At 48.4% G+C, this 18,667-nt stretch overlaps 2 protein-coding genes across 3 annotated transcripts in view; one reads left to right on the forward strand and one right to left on the reverse strand.

Annotated features, from left to right (window-relative positions):
- The window catches only part of ADORA2B (adenosine A2b receptor), a 14,811-nt gene extending 9,937 nt beyond the window's left edge, over positions 1-4,874 (forward strand). The window contains exon 2 of the mRNA XM_009874070.1: positions 3,810-4,874. Coding sequence (XP_009872372.1) covers positions 3,810-4,503 — 694 coding nt within the window. The 3' untranslated portion in view covers positions 4,504-4,874. The remainder of the gene's footprint in view (positions 1-3,809) is intronic.
- A 2,767-nt stretch (positions 4,875-7,641) lies between these two features.
- ZSWIM7 (zinc finger, SWIM-type containing 7) lies at positions 7,642-18,445 on the reverse strand. Of its 2 annotated transcripts, none has more exons than XM_009874072.1 (5): positions 18,325-18,445; positions 16,572-16,593; positions 13,573-13,675; positions 8,570-8,674; positions 7,642-7,952 (listed from the first exon to the last, which is right to left on the reverse strand). In XM_009874072.1, the coding sequence occupies exons 1-5, from the start codon at positions 18,398-18,400 to the stop codon at positions 7,836-7,838; spliced, it is 423 nt and encodes a 140-aa protein (XP_009872374.1). In that variant the 5' UTR covers positions 18,401-18,445; the 3' UTR covers positions 7,642-7,835. The 2 variants fall into 2 exon arrangements, with proteins under 2 accessions (XP_009872374.1, XP_009872373.1); XM_009874071.1 differs by having other exon boundaries at positions 7,651-7,952; positions 8,570-8,658; positions 18,325-18,419.
- Between the last annotated feature and the right edge of the window lie 222 nt (positions 18,446-18,667).

Here is an 18,667-nt window from a genome sequence, read left to right on the forward strand (position 1 = left end):
CGTTTCCAGACTCCAGGCTGTTGCTGCCTCTTGGCCCATGTCTAATCGCCCCAAATGCTGAATTAAGCCTTGGCTGCTGCTGTAGGCTCCTCGTTTGATGGGAGCTCAGGGCAGCGGAGCCTCTGCTTGGGTGATCTCCACGGGGTCACCGCAGGGGTTGGTGAGGAGATGCCATGTACGTGCAGGACATGACTCAGTTCCTGCCAATCGGGAGCCAAACTCGGGCGCTGGGCTGGCTGCAGGCTGGCAGCGCGTCCTGCTGTGCTCCAGCTCTGCTTAGCAATGCCAGCCTGAGTGTCTTGGCTGCTAGGAGATAGATAGCAGCACAAATGCATTGAGACCTTTGGGAAAAAAAAAACCCAAGAAACAAAAAACTCCAAACCACAAACCCTGACCATCCTACCAACCAGAAGCACAGTGCCTGGAGGACGCAGAGAACCTTCCCGCACCCCGCACGAATGTACGACCGGGTTGCTTTGGTGGTTGCCACAATGCTCTTCCAGAAAAGATGTTGGCCTTTGTGAGCCATCGCTGAAATGGGAGGGGGAGCACAGGTGACAGCGATGTCTGATGGGTGAAGGACACCATCTGCAGCCCGTGGGCCAGCTCAGGGGACATCTCCAGTCTCCATGGCGTGGTGACTGGGCAGAGCTGTGTCACAGCGTAGAAGAATAGGATCCTGATGGCAGCACAGTGGGGATGGCATCAGGGCTTCTGCAGCATGTCCACTGCGGGGGCACAGGGTGGGAGCTGAGCTAATTAGCTGCTGCTGCTGATTACACCAGTAAAGATGACTGCCTGGTGGTGTAAAAGGAACTAACGCATTGCCAGGTTATTTCATCTCAATAAATCATTTTAAAATATTCAGCTGTTATTTACATTAAAGCAACATTTGATGCCTCTGGGCAGAAACAGAGGAGATTCAATATTTGCCATACATTAATTGAGCAGACTTAGGTGAGTAAATTTACTTTGTTTTTTTGCCTAATAATATTAAGCCTAAAAGAGAATGAAGGAGGGGTTCGCTGGAGCATTTAGAGCTATGAAAACCTGTTGGTTCCTCACTATCTGATCATGTGTTATAGAAATGAGGAGAAAGCTGAGTCTCAGCTCAGCTCTCACAGCCCCTGCCTGCTCTAGCTGGCTTGTGCTGGGGGTGGCTGTGTTCCCTGGCGTGCTGCACACCTGCCACCGTTACAGCTGACTTCTCAACTGGGTTTGTAAACCTTCAAGCCAAGCCTTACCTTTGCAGAAGGGCCCAGGAGAACAGCGAATGGAAGAAGCTTTATTTGGGGGTCACGTGTTTTCAGCAAGAGGCAGCACTGAACATCTCCAGCCTGGCACGGTGCAGAGCACACGGGCTCAGCGCAGCACCTGCGCCACGGTGGCTTTTCTTGCTCGTCCTGCGCATGGCCTGAGTCAGGCACACAGACCTCTTGACCCTTCAGTTTCTGCTGAACAATGGTCCCTTTTGCGTTTTCCAGCCTTGCTATAATACTTCTTGGGATGTGACATGACTGAGGCAGCAGAGGAGGAACTGAAGTGATCAGCTAAGGATGAATAACACAAGCCAAGGAGCTTTCTCTTCCCACGTGCAGACCTGTAGGTCAGCAGCAGCTCTTGGTGCTCCTGCAGCACTGACTAAGCTTGGCCAACGTCATAGCTCAGGACAGACTTTGCCAAGAGATTGGATTTCTGGGAACTTGCTCCAAATCCAATCTTAGCATTTGCAGGTCCCACAACCCCAGACCAGCTCCACCTCCTGAAAACTTAACACAGAGTTTTGAAAGCAGTGAGCTTGGCTTCAGTCATGCCCCATCTGATAAATTCTCATCTTTGGAAGCAGCAGGACTTAGTAGTAATGACAGAAGAATGCAGGAGAAGCCCCTCAGTGGCTGGAGCTGCCCTTTGGACCTCTACCCCACGGAGCACACTCACAGTTCAGCAGCACCTAAATGTGGCCGCTGCTCCCGCACCTTCCCAGCTGTGCCCGAAGCGAGCCCTGCTCCGCAGTGCCCACGCAGCGGGAGCCAAGGGCTCCCCCCAGCCCCTCTTTTGCTTCTCGTTTCTGCTGGCAAACCCACCGCTTACCCTCCTGTCTTTGTAGCTTGCAGGAGGAGAGGGCCACACGGCTCGCACGGAGGCGACTGCAGCGTGATTCACAGGCACAGCTGCGGTTCTGTGGGAATAAAACCCTCCCCTGCCTCACGGGCCGGAAGAAAATCAGAACAAACGTTCTTAGGAAAGGAGGAGCAGGGTAGCCAAGCCAGAGTAAACAAGCACTGGGAGAAGGGTGTGGGAAGGGGGGGACATGGGTGTCAGCCAGCAGACGCTCGCTGGCGGTGAAGAGGACAGTAATGGGTTTCTCATGTTGTCTTCCTGGCAGTGACTGGTTCTTTGTATCTCCAGAAAGTGATCAAACTGATGCTTTGATGTTGGCATCAGTTCTGATTGCACCCAAACTGACTTGACTTTCGCTGCTTTCGGTGCTGGCCCTGTTTGGGTCTCTCAGCATCAGTCACAACCTTTGTTTTCGTGGCTGTGAGGGCACCCAGTCCGTGGGGTTAGGAAAGGTGTGGGGCAGCACGTGGCTCTGCACCTCCCAGCACTGCATCAGCTTCCTCCTGGGCTACCACAGAGCTTCTTTGCAGCATGTGTGAGAGCAGCAGGTGCCCAAGAAAGGCCTTTACTTAAAAATCTGGATCTTTACAACCAGTTATGGTGGCTCAGCAGAGCAGAAGCATCATTTGACAGCAGCAGCTATGCGCGGCTTTATGCTTTAACCCCACTGATGGCTTTAGAAGCTGCAGGTCTGAGTTTGTGTGGCTTCAGGACACCTTGATGGCGCATGTCCTACAGAACTGGCATGTCACATACACAAGCAGTGGAGGCCAACACCAGCCCTGGGAGCTGGGTGAATCTGCCTGCATCAGCACTGTCGATGGAAGATGCACAAAGCAGGGACACTGAATGGGAAGAGCCCAGCGTCCCTGGGTGCGAGGCTGAGTGGAGACACAAACCCTACGTTGTAACTCTCCTGAGCGATCCATCCTTAGCAGTTGCTGGCTGAGAAGTGTCTTTCAGGGTGTTTGTTATCCAGCCACAACAAGCTCGTGTGGGCTGCAGTCTGGCATGTTTAAGCCAGGAATTACACTGCTTGGGAAACTGGTAGAATCCCAAGTTTCCACACACATTTGTAGGTCTCACCTTAGCGTATGAGGTAGGGAAGGAACATCACATTCCAGAGCTGTTGCAACAGCCAGGGAAAGCCAACACTGTTGCAGGCATAAGAGCAGCCTAAGCTGAAGGAAGCTGGCTGTGGTACAAAGGCTGTAAGCGTGCGGTGATGCTGGTTTAGCCACCCATTGCAGTGTAGAATTGAGAGGCAGCATTGTCCCAGCGTCCCAGCAATGTGTCCTGGCATGTCCACTAGTGGCTGCTTAGCACAAGAGAGTAAGGTGGTGGTTATGGAGTGAGCCTCCCTCCATTCTTGCCCTCCTTGCAGTTGGTGGTTTAGTCATTTTTAAGACTGAGTCCTTACCTCCTGTTGAGGGATGTTCATGGGCAGGGGCGGTGCTTGGCACCTCTTGGGAATAGCAAGTGAGTCACCTCCCCAAATCACTTTGCGTAGGTGTAGAGCACAGGTGAGATTTTTTTACCCCTCCGGTGATCACAGAGGTGAGGCACCTGCGTGGGCGTGGGTGGGGCTTCTGTGGCATTAGCCAAAAGGCTGATGATTGTAACTGCAGGGAAGTCAGGAGCGCTCATTTATTTAATGGCTCTGTCTTGGTTTTGTTCTTGATGTGCAGGTATAATAGCCTGGTGACTGGCAAGCGGGCGAGAGGCCTCATCGCTGTGCTGTGGCTCCTGTCCTTTGGAATCGGACTGACACCGCTTATGGGCTGGAACAAAGCCATGAGCGGCTGTCCCAATGCCACCAACGAGACCGGGGCTGACACCGGGACAGAGCACCACGGCTGCTTCATCTCATGCCTCTTTGAGAACGTGGTAACGATGAGCTACATGGTGTACTTCAACTTTTTCGGGTGCGTGCTGCTTCCGCTCGTTATCATGCTGGGAATCTACATTAAGATATTCATGGTCGCCTGCAAGCAGTTGCATCAGATCGAACTGATGGGCAACTCTAGGACCACACTGCAGAAGGAGGTCCACGCAGCCAAGTCTCTGGCCATCATTGTAGGACTTTTTGCCTTCTGTTGGCTGCCCCTGCATATCTTGAACTGCATCACTCACTTCCACGAGGACTTCTCCAAATCCAAGCCCGAGTGGGTGATGTATATGGCCATCATCCTCTCCCATGCCAACTCTGTCATCAACCCCATCATCTATGCCTACAGGATCAGGGACTTCCGCTACACCTTCCGCAAGATCATTTCCAAGATCCTCTGCAAGACGGACGACTTCCCCAAGTGCAACAGTGACAACAACCAGCACCTGACTGTCACCAACATAAACTCTCCAGTAGCCTCTGTAACCATATGACCTTGCACGTCCTGCTCCTAGGATTTTGCAGTCTGTCCCTGACACTACCCATCCCCTGCCTACGTGAACAGTTACAGCTAACTCCTAGAGGAGGGCTCAGAGATGACCACTATGCAGCCGTATTTTATTTTATTATTTTTTTAATTTTTGTAATTAACATAGTGCCTCCTAGAAGAATAACCTGACCAGGGAGACTGAGTTTAGTTCACCCTCCACTGTAAACCCAGGTTGCACGTGTGCTTGGTGATCATAGCGCGTTTCCTTTCCAGGTCAGACATTGACTGTGGAAGACCCACCTGCTGGGGGTGTTTCCCCAGTTGTGCTGCTCATGTCAAGTCCTAGGATCTTTATTTTAATTATTATAATTTTTTTAATGTTTTGATTCATTTAGGAGTAATAATTTTGTGTCTGTTTTTGAGTTGTTCTTTAAGTCCATACTTGACAGCACTTTGGTAATACCCTAATTATTCCATCAATTGTTTGATGCAGCTAGTATTCTCCGATGGGAAGAAGTCTTACTTAGCCCAGTTGCTGGTGTGAAACTGAATCTGTGCTCCAGGCTCTGAGGGATGTGACCATGTTGATGGGAAAACAAGATCCGAACTGGCCAGCTATTTTTGGCCCCAGTATGGAAGCCCTACGTACTGAAAGAGAAAAATTGTAGAAGAGAGTTGACTGAAGTTTTAGAACAGCAGTCCTATTGCCTTTAAATCACTTTGGTCTACAGGGTTGTGCAAACCAATATTCCAGGTTTGCTTTCAGCTCTGTTAGCAGCGAGCAAAATGCAAAAGGCAGAAGTGCCTGAATGGTCTCAGCCAGGCTGATCCGGAGTCGCCGAGGTTAGTGCAAACACTCCCTTGGTGACACGATCTCTACAATTAGGATTTTGATCCCGAGTCAAAACCTGACAGCCTTGTCAGTGCTTCCAGAAGCGCAGGTTTTGGCTGTGATAGCTGGATGCCGCAGCTCACCTGAGTCCTGACACTTGGTCTTGCTGGGGTTCCTCTGTAGCCCAGTAACCCCCAGAAGCTGTGAGTGCTTTTTTTTTTTTTCCCCTAATAGTGATTTTTATTTTATTTTTTAAATCCTGGCCTGCATCAGTAGCAAAAGAGGCTTATTTGCTTAAGAAGCTAGAATGCCTTGACTTATGGACCCAATTTTGGCCAAGCTCTTTGGGGAAGACGCTCGCCTCGCAGCTTGCCCAGCCTGGCCTCTGCAGTCAGCCAGGAGTCCCAGCCCTTCCTAAGGACAAAGCTCGCTCAGCAGCAGAGCAGTTTTAGTTTGTACTGCAAGTTACTAGTTCTCAGCAACCACAGCTCAGTAATTACCACACTGGATGTGTGACATAAAACTAGCCAAAGGTAGAAAGAACTGTGCATTAATTTCTGAAGGACCAGCTCCACTTCTTCAGAGTGCATGATGGCACGTGCCCTGCTGTAAATGAACCAGTGCTTCTGGCACGTCTTTTAGTCAGCTGGGCAGTTTGTCCCTCATGAATTGTACTTGAATAATACAGAAATCAGCTTTCTCTTCTTTTTTAACTGCCTTGCACTAAAAGGGAGGGTAATATAAAACCCCCAGAGTTTAATTTCTCTGGCGTATATTATGACAAATACGGTGTGAAAGCAGCTGAAAAGCTGATCTGAAGAAATCCTGTTCCTGCAGCATCTGCTGTGCCAGCTGGCGTGACCTGCAGGCAGCAGCTGCAGGTATGACTTAGGGGACACCACACGGCCAGAGAACGGTTCGCTGGGAGTGATGGATTTCACTGCCGGGTGTGTAGTAGCTCCACCGTAGGAGTCAGCCCCAAACCTGGGTGAATCACCAGTAAAGTCTGAATGGGCTCGTACATGATTATGCAACGTCCAAATTTAGCTACAGCTCCGTATCTCGGATACTGGCACTTCCAAGAAGAGTGTGAATAGTTAAAGTGACTGTCCCAAGGGTTTCTCCTTTAACAGCCCCATTCAGCTTTGCTGCATCTGCCTTGGTCGTAGTCCAGCGAACACATGTAGCCACCTCCTGCCATTTGGGCAGGGTTTGACTCTCTTCTCATCTCATTCCTTCCCTTCTGTATTATCTTTGGCTGTATTCCTCCTGTTAATCATGGCTGGAAACAAGCAGGGTTTCACCTGCAGGTCTGGCAGTGTTGCAAAGCAGTTGCAAGCCACATACATCCCTACAACAAAGAATGTGATCTCTCCCCTCCTGCTGGCTGAAAAAGAACCAACCTCTGGACAGCACCAACAGACTGAAGCACAGAGTGGCAACACAGAGCGAGCCGGTCCCACACCACTTCCTGGGAGGTGACAGCTTGCACAGCTTGGCATCCATGACGGCTACTTTTCATATGCCTCTTACGAGCCAGGATTCCTGTAGACAGATGTATCCTCAGTATGATCGTGCCATCGGGCTGTCAACCATCGTTAACTGTGGCCCGGGTCACCATGGTCTTTAGGCACATTAAATGTCTTTGTGGCTCTAAGCCCAAGTAATTTCAAGGCAAAATAAAAATAGGACACTCGCCTCACCACCCTCACAAAAAAGCTCTGAAGGTTTCTATAAAAATGTGAAGTCAAAATGGTAATTTCTGTATTGAGCGCAGCTGTAGCTCTTCGGCTATCACCCATTACTGCTCTGATGTACATAGGATGGATGTGTTTTCCTCATGTTGCTCAGATTTTGTATTTGCAGTAACTGTTATTTACATACAGAATGCTTAATTTACCACCTACACAACCTGCTCAGCCCGTGTCCCGTTATTTCTCGTGGTGTTGTGTTCACACAGTGTGTCATACGAGGCCACGCGGTACTTGAGGAGGAGCCCAATCTCAGAACATGGGCAGGGACTCACAGCTGGAAGGAGCTGGTTCCCTGCCCTACTCCCTAGTACAGGTTTGCCCGTGATGAATCAGAAATTGCTCCGAGCAGGCAGCTGCACAGAGCCACTGCAGTGCCGCTGTCAGGCACTGGAAGGCCGGTGGGTTACTCAAAGCATGAGCAGAGTTAACAAGGCTTCACGGATCACTAAGAGACCTGCTGGACTATTTGTATCCCCACATCACATGCACACAATACTACAGATTAAGTCAAACATCAACAGAAATCCCAAGAATAGCTTAAATAAATGAAACTGAAGTCCACACTGGCTTCTCAACATTTATTAATTAATCTATCAGTGCAATACTGCTAATTAATGTCATGCTTGGCTGCAGCACAGGAAGAAACCTGCCAGCCACGATCTACACTTGACAGCCTTGTAGACCTGAAAAATGCCAGCTACACAGCCGGGAGGGTACACAGAAGGCACATCCGCATGTGATCCAAATCATTCATCCTTCATCCTCTTCCTCAGCCAATAAGATGCTTGAGAGCTGCTCCTCAGAGACAGTTAGTTCCTGGCAGGCTCCCATGGCCTGACTGAGGTAGACAGCAAGTATATGCTTGCACTGGAAATAAAAGCGCAGCCAAGTTAACAGCAGGAGCAAAATAGGAATGTCATGCTCTAGCTGGAAGCTACAAAAAGCCATCCTGGCCGGAATGGGCCTAGTGAAGCGCTCATCCCTCCCGGGAACACAGCTCCCTCTTGGCACACCAAGCCCTGGTGGTCCTGTTGCCCCAGGCCAGTTCTGCCATCAGGGTAATGTAATACAGGGACCTGATGGGCAGCAAAGTGGCACTGGCTCCTGATGGCATCCCCACAACTGTGGGCCAACTGGTTACCTGGAGCCCTGCCTCATAGGCACCAGGTGAACCACACCATGTCATCAGCCAGACTCCATGTCACAGTCCCACTAGTGGGACCAGGGATTATTCATCTCTTGCAAGTCAGAACAGTAATGTGTAATTAAGAAGAAAAGCCTTCCCTAGCCCTTGTAAGGCCTAGGTCCACCTAAATAGTGTGACTCCCAGAGGCCAGATTACGCAGTGGGTCAGGCACAGCCTGACCAGCTCAACATGCAGACGTTTGCTCCCTTGGAATCTTCAGGCTGCTCAGGTTCAAGGAGCAGAGCACAGCCTTTTCCCCTCTCCCCATCCTGGCCCCAAGTTAAGGCAGACAACTTACCAGAAGGCTCTCGCTCTTCTGCAATACAGTAAAACCAAAAGCAGGACATGTGCAGAAGTGGCAGGAACTGTAGCAGGTGTAGAGCTTGCCTGAGCTCCCAAGGACCTGAATCAAAGGCAGCCGGAGGGGGCAAGAATCAGACAGCATTCACTTTTTATTTCTCTAACTCAGCCTGTATCTGGCCTGAAGTCCTCTCCACAATCACTCAGAGCACGCAACAGAGGAGCAGATGCCGCAATATAAAAGTCCCCAAACATTGCATCGATTCATCAGCCTGAAGCTCCTCAGCTTTCTCACGGTCTCTAAACACTTTTTTCCCTGAAGGTGAGGAAGCTCTCCTGCACATACACCCATGCTTGCAGCAGACCTCGGCTCCAGAGATTTGTCTGTGGCTGGGAGATCAGGAAAAGGGCAGCAGCTCAGAGCTCCCTTCCCTGGCCTCCCAAAGCCGCAGCACAGCAAGCCGCCAGCCCCTGCACTGGCAGACACAGGACAGCTGAAGATGACGAAGACTCTCATGTCACAGAAAGCTCATTTGTGAATCCAAGATCACCACAGACCTGGGGGTGGAAGGACAGCAGCAGCGAGCACTCGCAGCGAGGCCTCTTCTAACCAGCTCCAGTGGCTGGAGGCTGCAAAAGCTCTTGTGGTTCTGCTCCCAGAACCAGCTGCAGCTATGGGAATCCAGTTCTGTCTGAATAAACAAAGTTGAAGTCTCCAGAGAAGAAGCCTTTCTGCTCCGTCTCTGGTTTGGGAACAGCACTGCCTCCCTTTCCCACATGCTGTTCCTCTGCAACACTGGTACTGAGGCATATTCCCTCGGCACCACGGGCACAGGATGCAGGCAGCCAGGTGAGGGAAGCATTTGTTTCCAGCATGGAGAAGCTGAACGGCAAACTGTGAGCTGCTGGAGATGACTGCATTGTATAGAAAACCCAACTTACACATTACTCCTCTTTTCTTTCTTCAAAACTGGAAAATAGCTTTTAGAAAGCTACTTTAAGAGCCAACTGCTCTGCCCTCCTCCAACTGCAAGGGAAGTGTTGGCAGGAGCAGAACACACAGGCTTTAAGCAGAAATCTCAATAGCATGGACTTTACTAATGCTCCGACGCTTACACTGAGTGCACCCCATGGCCAAAACACAATTACTGTGAGTATTTGCCATGGTGTGTCTTGTATGTGCACAGCGAGAGCACAGCTCTTGCTGGATATTCTGGACAAAGGCAGGGATTTACATAGGTCTAATCGCCAGCAGTGCCTGCCTCTGGGATCTGGTGGCACACCACGCTCCTCTCCCATACGGGGCTACAGATTCTGGTTGGGTCAGTGGCAAACATGCACCTAAATCCAAAGATAAACACAAAAAAGTGAAGAGATGGTTGAGCTCTGCCAAGTGCTGCTCCCCTCCGGGATGTCCCTGGCAATTCTAAGTCTCTCCAGAGCAACATCCTCCCTCCTGTTCCAGAGCTGCACAGGCAAGAAGAGCCTTCCCCTGTCCCAAGCGCTCTCTCTGCACGCCTTGCTCTCCGACAGAAGTGCCTGTGCCTCATAATCCTCCTTACACCCAGCAGAATTCAGGACACAAGACTCACATTCCCATTTCAGGGTAAATCATTCCTTTTTCAGTCTGGCCTTTACCCTGGGCCCTCTTTATACTCCAGGCTGAGTTTGTTTCACTTGTGATAAATTTGTTTTTCTCTAGCCCTTTTGATTGTTTTTTTCCAAGATGAAGTATTCTGATGGTGCCTTTCCTTCAGAAGTGTTTTCCTTTGAGGAGGGGGGCAAGACACAGACACCGCCAGATTTGGGCTGAGCTTAGCGTTCCCTCATCCTGACCTAGACAGTAACAATACAGCTTCTGCCTAATAAGGCAGAATCTAAAATCCAAAGACCAAGAGAAAAAGGTGCCTCTGCTTCTGGCCAGCTGCAGCCAAGCCAAGCACTGGGGTGCTCCCTTGGCCCTGAGATGCTGTGAGATTTTTTTCTGTTGCCCTCATCTCCAGGCTCTTGCTGGCTGCACAGTGAGAAAAAATCACCTTGGTGGTGGTGTCCCTCCCAGTGTGGAGGGCCTCTCTGTGCCAGGGCCTGATGCTCAAATCCTTCCCCATGGGGCAGGCTGCCATACAGTTCTAGGAAATTAATTAAAAAAGACATAAAAAAGAAGAATCTAATAAAAGTGCAGGATGTGAGCAATGCAAGAGACAGCTGGCAGGAGCGCTAAAGCACTGCCTCTCCCCTTGCTATCTGGCTTCACTCCACAGCTCACAGCATTTCTGCCACTCTGGCATAGCTAAGAGGTGCCCCAGCAGCCTCCTGCTCACCACTTTACTCTTCTGCTGAATCCAGCACACCTCCACCATCAGCCAGCATCCACCACCTCTGCAGCAGGTAAGACCTATTTATCCCTGACCTGGAGTTACAAGGGTTGGCTTCAGCCTGCAGGTAGGCAGGTATTATACAAGCTCTTGGGGGATGATTAGCAACTCTGAGGTACCATCAGCCCTTGAATACCCCATTAGTGCTGCTCCTCTCTCACGCAGAAACAGCAGTAATGCCTGGGCATTAAAAGACAAATCATAGTTTTCACCTGACTGAGGGCTCTATTTTCTCCCATCTCAGTTCCTGAGGGAAAGAACAGGCTGCAGTCCTAGGACCTGTCTGAGCAAAGCCATTTCACCCTGAAGCCGTACCCAAGATGTGCTGGGTGATACGGAATGCAAACAGCATTTGAGCCTGTGAAGTATCAACATCTCAGATTTCACTATGACGACCCAAAGGAGTTTCACAATAGGACCAGCCTCATGGCTTCAACAAGAACAGTTCTCCAGATCCAGCTGCAAGTGAAAGCACCACCTTAGATTCCAGCTCGACCACATCTGGGTGTCAACAGCTGACATGACTTTTTGGGGAATAAATGGAAAGGATGATTGTCCAGGTGGCGACAGATGAGCTCCATCTCCCCATTGCACTGGGCACGCTTCTCTGCTGAGGGAGAAGCACACACAGCTGTGACATGTGTCTATACCACACACAAACACGAATGAAGAGCCAGTGACACTACCCAGCTACTCTTCAGTGCAGTATCCACCCAGTGTTTCGGTTTCTACAGGCCCAGACTGCGTTCCTGTCACTGCTCCAGCCAGCAGCCTCAGGGGAGGCTCAGGAAAGGCTCTGCTCTGTTTCTGCATCTCAGACAGCTGTGCCGAGGAAGAATTTCGCAATGGGACCAGCCTCACACCCCCAGAGAAAATGTTTGTTCAGATTCCTCTGTTAATTAACTCATCAGCATGGCCTTAATCAGCAATCAAGCTCCCCCAAAGAGGAATGCTGCTCAGAAGCACATATGAATCGGCAGCAGGTACTGCTCGCTCTAGGCTTTTCTGATCTCCGTGTCTCGTGAGACTTCCTGCATCTAAGACACGAGTACCAGGCCTCTTAAGATGCTGATAACTCTGCCACGCTCCAGAAAAGCTGTGCGCATGTGAGCACACATTTAGACTCCCCAGGAAGACCAGAGGCTCTAAGCAGTCCCTGTCATCCTTCCCAAAAAAGGGTGCTAAGTGAACACTGTGCCCCCCAGCCTGCAAAGCTCTGCCTAAGCCCGCATGGCCTGACAAAGCTCGGCAAGGAGAATGTGTGACCATTCTCTGCCCAGTGGCATATTCAGCTGAGCAACAGTAAAAAAAGAAAAGCCTTTAAGCATTCAATTAGTGAGGCAGTTGCTGTCTAAGGGTCCTGGAAGCAGTGCTTCTTAGGCTTTACCAAAATCCACAGGCAATCCCTCAACTCAAATCAAGGGCTGTGTTCTTGAGCCCTATATGTTTATGAATCATGCCTCTCTGGAGGGGCTGATGTCCTCTCCAAGGCCCCAGAAGCGATAAGGACTCCACATATAAATCAAGTAATGCAAGCTTTGACCATGTGAAAAATGTTTGTGTCACTACCCAGGCCTGGCTTCAGAGCTCTGCTCTTACCCTTTATGACCCCAGAGCACCTCAGCACCTCCAGTGAAGGAGATCCTTTGCAGGGAGGATATTTGGAAATTTTCCTCTTGGCTGCTGCAACAACGAACAAAGAGATTCCTCCTCCTCTGGTGTGTGAAAAGGCACAGCGTCAAGTTCAGTAACGGAGGGGGCTTTGCTATCTGAGGGGGTTAGTAGTGCTGGGTAGAAGGAATTGGGGGCTTCTTCACCAAAAACTGATGGGCACAGGGTCCCCCTGCTTATACAGCCTTGGCTCAGGCACAGCACACGGTGTCTCTCTGACTCTGTTACCCCATGGGCCAGATGCAGCTGGTTAACAGCTCACAGAACCGACAGACTGCCCCCAACAGAGATGCCACCAGAAAGTCAGAAAGAAATGCCAATGGCTTCTCTCCTCGCCTCATGAGCCTCAGCTCCACCTCTGATGCTGTACTGCATATGGAGTTTGATCTTTAGGCCTGAGGTGAGCTCTTGTCCCTAAATTGCCATTTTATGAAGATGTTTCTGTGATTCACAGACTTGGCTACAGTGAACTAGAACAAAACCCATGGACTTGGCCTGCATTGCTTCCTCCCAGGCAGCAAGGATCCTATTGCCAAGTAGAGGTCAAGAGTGTTCAGGACACAGGATTTGGAGTGCAGCAGGGAAAGAAATGCAGTGATGGCAGATAACGCTCCATTGCGTACAGTTTGTCAAGAGGAAGAACTGCCTTTGCTGGAAAGGATGAAAGCAGTAAAACAAAATCAGCAATCCCTGGGTAACTTCCTTCAGACTGGACCCACAAACACGTAAAAAATCATCTGACTGGCTGGAAGCCACGAAGAAAATGGCAGTGTACCACGCTGTTCTAATTCTAGCCTGTGGCTACTGCTCTCTGGCATCACTTTTGCTGTTTGCACTACGCTGATATTGTCTCTGTGTTTATCCAAGTACCCTTGCATCTTCTGCAAGTTAGGAAAATATTGGCTCCACTGGAAACTGTTAGAAAATAAGAACTGAAGAGAAAAACAGAGTGTACCTGGTATGCAGTCCTTCCGCTGGGGGACGTGACTCGGGTGACAGAACGCTGATCCACCAAATCCAAAGCCGGGAGAGCAGATGGGCCAAATATGAACTTCAGCCTGAAAGAGAATGTGTCTCTAGTTAGGTCACACCACAAGAGGAGGCCACCTGGCTTAGCCTTAATCCATAGGATTTAGCCCTGTGGAATACAGAAGGCCTGTAGCCAAAGGTTCCCATCGTCTCTCAAAATTCCACCTGTTACATCTCCATTAATTATGCTCCTGAGCAATGAAGTGTGTTTGTCATTCTCAGCTTTGATGGCTTTCACCAAGCAACCACCAATCTCTGTCCTGTCCTTCAGAGAAAATCCCAGGGCTCAGTCCTTAAGGACAACCGCTATTCTTCCAGCTATTTGGAGCTGGGTTTTGATATTCTTAAAGGAACTTCCAAACTTCCAAGCTGCTGCCAAACAGTTCCACATTTCTTTGCAAAACCCCACTCAGACTTAATTACAAGGCATTTTAAAGATTTTTCTTACACAGGACATTACAGCTTATGTGTTTCTTCTTCAGCACTGTGACCCAAACACTACTCTGGCTGCCTGCTGCACAAACAGGACATGAAGTGGTTCCTGTCCTGAACTAAAATGAGACAAAGAGCATCAGAGACACAGATGTGAGATTTTTTTAGTCAGTCTCCATGACTGTGACACAACGTTAGCCATGTAGGTGAGGAGTTATCTCTAAGCAGCATTTCTGACTTGACAGTCCCTTTAGAGATCACTTATTATTCTTCCGAAACTGTTTAGACAGAGCACTGATGCTTAACCAATTTATCAAACAGTGAATCTAGACTCTAAAACTGGAAACTTTGCTTCTGCCCAGCACTCTAAATACAGCAGGTCTTCTTCAGGGGAAACTGCACCTCTAGCAGCCAAAGCAAGACATGCTGGCAAAGAGAAGATGCAGGAATGAAGTCCTGGGGGATGCACAGCGCTGGGCATCCAACAGAGGTTACAGGCACCAGGCAGTGTCACACATGCAGCCCAATTATCCTTGTTGCAGCAAACTGTGAAACTGTAATGTGAGCACAATGAGCATAAATAGGGATTTTACATTTGCTGAGGTATATGTTTGCTTCCTGCAAAACTCTGCCTTTACACAGCTCTCCCCTGGGCCTTGGTACTGTAAGGCAGCACCATGGAGGTGGTGTTGGGCCGCTGCTGTGCTTGATGCTGTAAAACTTCACACCAGCAAGTGGAAAAACAAAGAGCTGTGAGTCCTGAAGGCACAGTAGTTTCCATCCACATACTCATTGCCTGCACATCCCCGCAAGGAGGACTGTTTTCTCCTGCTGATGCCATGCAAGGGTATATGATAAGCTGTGTATCAAACATGGATATCTGTACCTTTAGTTCAGACAACTCTTAGGCTGAAAAAGTATTCTAAACTTGTAGGTCCAGCTGCTCTGGATGTATTCCAAAGGGTTCAGGGGCAACTCAGTTAACTACAGACTTTTTATCCACTGAGAAAAATCTGTGTAGTCTACATTAGTTACAAGGGTAAACAACAAGGAAACCAGCAGTGATGAAAAGATGGTACAAAACATGAGCAGGAGAACAAGAGAAAGCAGAGGAACACTTCCAACTCCAGTGAAGACACAAAGAGCCAAGGCAGGGCCCTGGCGTCTCAGCAGCACGGCTGACCTACGCGTCTGAGTCAATCTCATTGATAACGAGCCAAGCAGACAGACTTATTCCAGGAAGACCAAAGCTTCAGTTGCACAAACTCAAGGCAATAAGGACTGGCTTCATCTCAGGACTGAGAGGAGGTGGGTGGGGGAACACTCAACGTAAGACATTCCTTAATGATTAGGTTTGGGACTGTAAGAGGGCTGAGTATCTTGAGTTTCAGTAACTCTTTCAGATTTAGGGAATTCTTTCTCCATGTACAGAATTTGATCATTTTAACAGAAAATAAGTAAGGGGAATACCCAAAGGAAATTCAGGGGCTTCAGAGATTTGGAAGTCATTCAGAAATCAAATCAGAACACTTCTGAGCCACTGGTCATATGGAATTGATGGAAATCTGACTGCCAAGAGTTACCACCCAACCGTTATTAAACTTAACAAGGGAATTCCTTCCCTCCACTTTTCTTTTATGAAAAGAAAGAAACTAAAAGGAGATTTGTCAAATATAATCCCACTCTTCAAAGGCCATGGTGGTCCCAGAAGAGGGAGCCAGCATGTGTACCTTTTCACACTGGTTACGTTAGACGTTAAAGCCTGAACAGTTCCTGGTGATCTCCTCTCCTGATTACATTACAGGCAGGCAGGAACACAAAGTTAAAGATGACTCTGAAAAGCCTTTCTCACTGTGATGGGCTGCAGAAGTCATGAAACCTGGATCTCTTAGGAAGACTGCTTGGAAATGACTGAAATATTCACAAGCTTCAACCAATGCAAGGGTGATTATGGTGATCTGAGACTTCTAAACAGAAAGATACTCTTAGGGTAATATTCAAACAATTCCCTTGTGCAGAGTTCTCTTCTCCCTCTCTCTCACACACACCCATGACTCAGAAGGAAGGATCTCAGGGTGCTGCTGTGCTCACAATGATACGAACGCAGCGGAGGTACAGCACTCACTCCAGCAGCATGAATCACTCTGAAACAAAGTCCAATCTCACAGAAAACTCATTCCAGATCTGAGAGTGGACTCAGCTCAGGTGAAACATTCTGGGTTTCTGCACATTTAATTCACTCAAATTAGAGCAAGGACTCTCACAGGAGAGTCAGCTACACAGAGATATTTTCATTAACCTCTTGAAAACCCTTTGAGATAGTCTCTTTGGACCTTCATTTCCACTATCAACAAAAACACACAGCAGCTCTACTGGAGAAATATGTAAAGGTCAAACACAGGAGAAAAACAGCGGTACCATGATGAGAGCAGATTATCAACTGCCCTTTTTAGCAGGACATTTGGGAAAAGAACTGAAGCAAAAGATACTTACCCCAGCAGCAGGTTGTCAGGGACTGCAACAAAAAGAAAACAAAGTATGATTTTTCCCCCCTGTGAAAGCCATCAACATTGCAGGTAGGCCAGTCAGAGGCCTCAGGACTGGAGTGCTCTAGCCATGCTCTCCAGCCACCAAAAAGGAACAAGGTGCAGCAAAATCATCTGCTATGGCAGTGCTAAGGCACTTACCAAGTACAGCAATCAGAACCACAGAGATTCATTTTAAAAAGAAATGCAGAAGCCCAAATATACTTACTTTTATAATGTCCGACTTTTAAAAGCATGCCGTAAAAAGCATGCGGCCTCAATTCTGCCACTTTAAGAAGCTGGTTAAAAATATATATATTGGTTTCCCTGAAACTCTCCTGGCATGAGTTGAGGACTCTGGCATCAAAACTTTAAAAATGTTGTTCTTTTCCCAGCATAGTCTTACAGGGCGCCACTAGTTTATAGCTTTTAAAACAGCACACAGAAACATAATGTCTTCACTGCCTGGAACTTCTTGTTAAGATGGAAAGTTACACTTAGGAAAATTAGTCTGTTTGTTGTAGCTAACAGCTTAGGGTCTGATCATCCAATCTCATCTTTCTGTTTTCACTGATGGGACACTGTGTACGATGTCTCTGTACTCCACTGGAAGGGCAGGACTTCTGACTTTAAAATCCTTTGTTCCAACAATTCAAAATATCCTCTACGACTTATGCTATTGGTTTGACTTTTCCAATTTTATTCTAACTTAATTCTGCAAAGTGATCGATCAGTTTGTTTCCACAGTGTATATCTTCGTACTCTTTCAGTGCTTTAAGGAGAAGTACACTTTAAAAGGAACGTTGTCCTTTTTTTTCCCCCCACTCTTACCTGATGGGAACCATACTGCAAGTACACCAAGAAGCTGTCAGTGTGGTCCCTCTGACAGTTTAGACACCGAGTCTCTGCCTATTCCCCACACAAATGTAGTGCTGAAATAGACTTCTGTGAATGTTTATCTGGTTTGGTTTAGTGCAGTTAAAAATATTCCTTAAATAGACACTTTCCTTAGGAAGAACCATTCTGTGCTACTTATCAAGTAAACACAAACAGTAAATATTCTTTCAGCACAGATTACAGAAGTAGTTAGCAATCCAAAGTGCAATGAAGGTAATTGTTCTTAACTAGCTGCTAAAATTGGCCAAGATTTAACTATTGGCTTGTGCTTCCTTCATTCAAGCAATGGGAAAGCTGTTAACTGCCCTGGGTTCACTAACACAAGACCCTCTGCCGGTGAGTGATGAAACATCTTCATTTTTATGAAGATTTCCCTTTCAACTCTAGTTCTGAAATGAGTGAGTCTATAAAAACAACAGTACAGTAGGCACAGCAAAATGGCCGCCTAGGAAATATGCAGATTATCACCCCTCAAAACCAACTACTTACACTACAAACTTGAAGCAAGCAGGATTCTCCTAGTACCCATGTTAGAGAAAGTGTCCAACCCAGCCTAATTTTCGAAAGGCCCTGACTTTGAGAAGGGGGCTGCTCCTCGTTATCTGTGCTTCCAACCCTTCTGCGCTGTCTTCAGACAGGGACACAAAAGCTGAGAATACCCGACACATCTTGTCACTCCTGAAAGTGACGGCCACCCCTCGTGTGACAGCGTCTGCAGAAGATGCAAGCAAGGGGAGGCCAACAACCCTTATCGCTACCTGAAGGTGTGACAGCACCAAAATTACTGGCCCACCCCTGCTGGGATGGTTCTCTTCTTTACGTACCATGTGAGGTCTCCTGAAAAACCTTTTTTATCTTTTTCAAAAGCTCTTCTGCTACTGCTGGCAAGGTACTGTCCATCTCTTTGGCACCAGCCTTGTGACTGGAAGCAAGGCAGAAGAGAACAGGAGACAGTGGGAAATCATTAAGGTCACAGCAGATACTATCAACCAGCGCGGTTTATCTGGGCAGTGCTCTATGTCAAGCCCGCAATGCGTCCAGCGAAGGGCATACTCGGCAACTTTTTAAATGTGTTTTTTACACGAGTGTCTCTCGGATAGCCCCACGAATAAACTGACCCCATGGAAGCGGACGGAGGCAGGGGAGGGTCACAGAGCTGGCCACAGG

Source organism: Apaloderma vittatum, unplaced genomic scaffold (genome assembly GCF_000703405.1).
Source record: "Apaloderma vittatum isolate BGI_N311 unplaced genomic scaffold, ASM70340v1 scaffold31567, whole genome shotgun sequence".
Lineage (NCBI taxonomy): Eukaryota > Metazoa > Chordata > Aves > Trogoniformes > Trogonidae > Apaloderma > Apaloderma vittatum.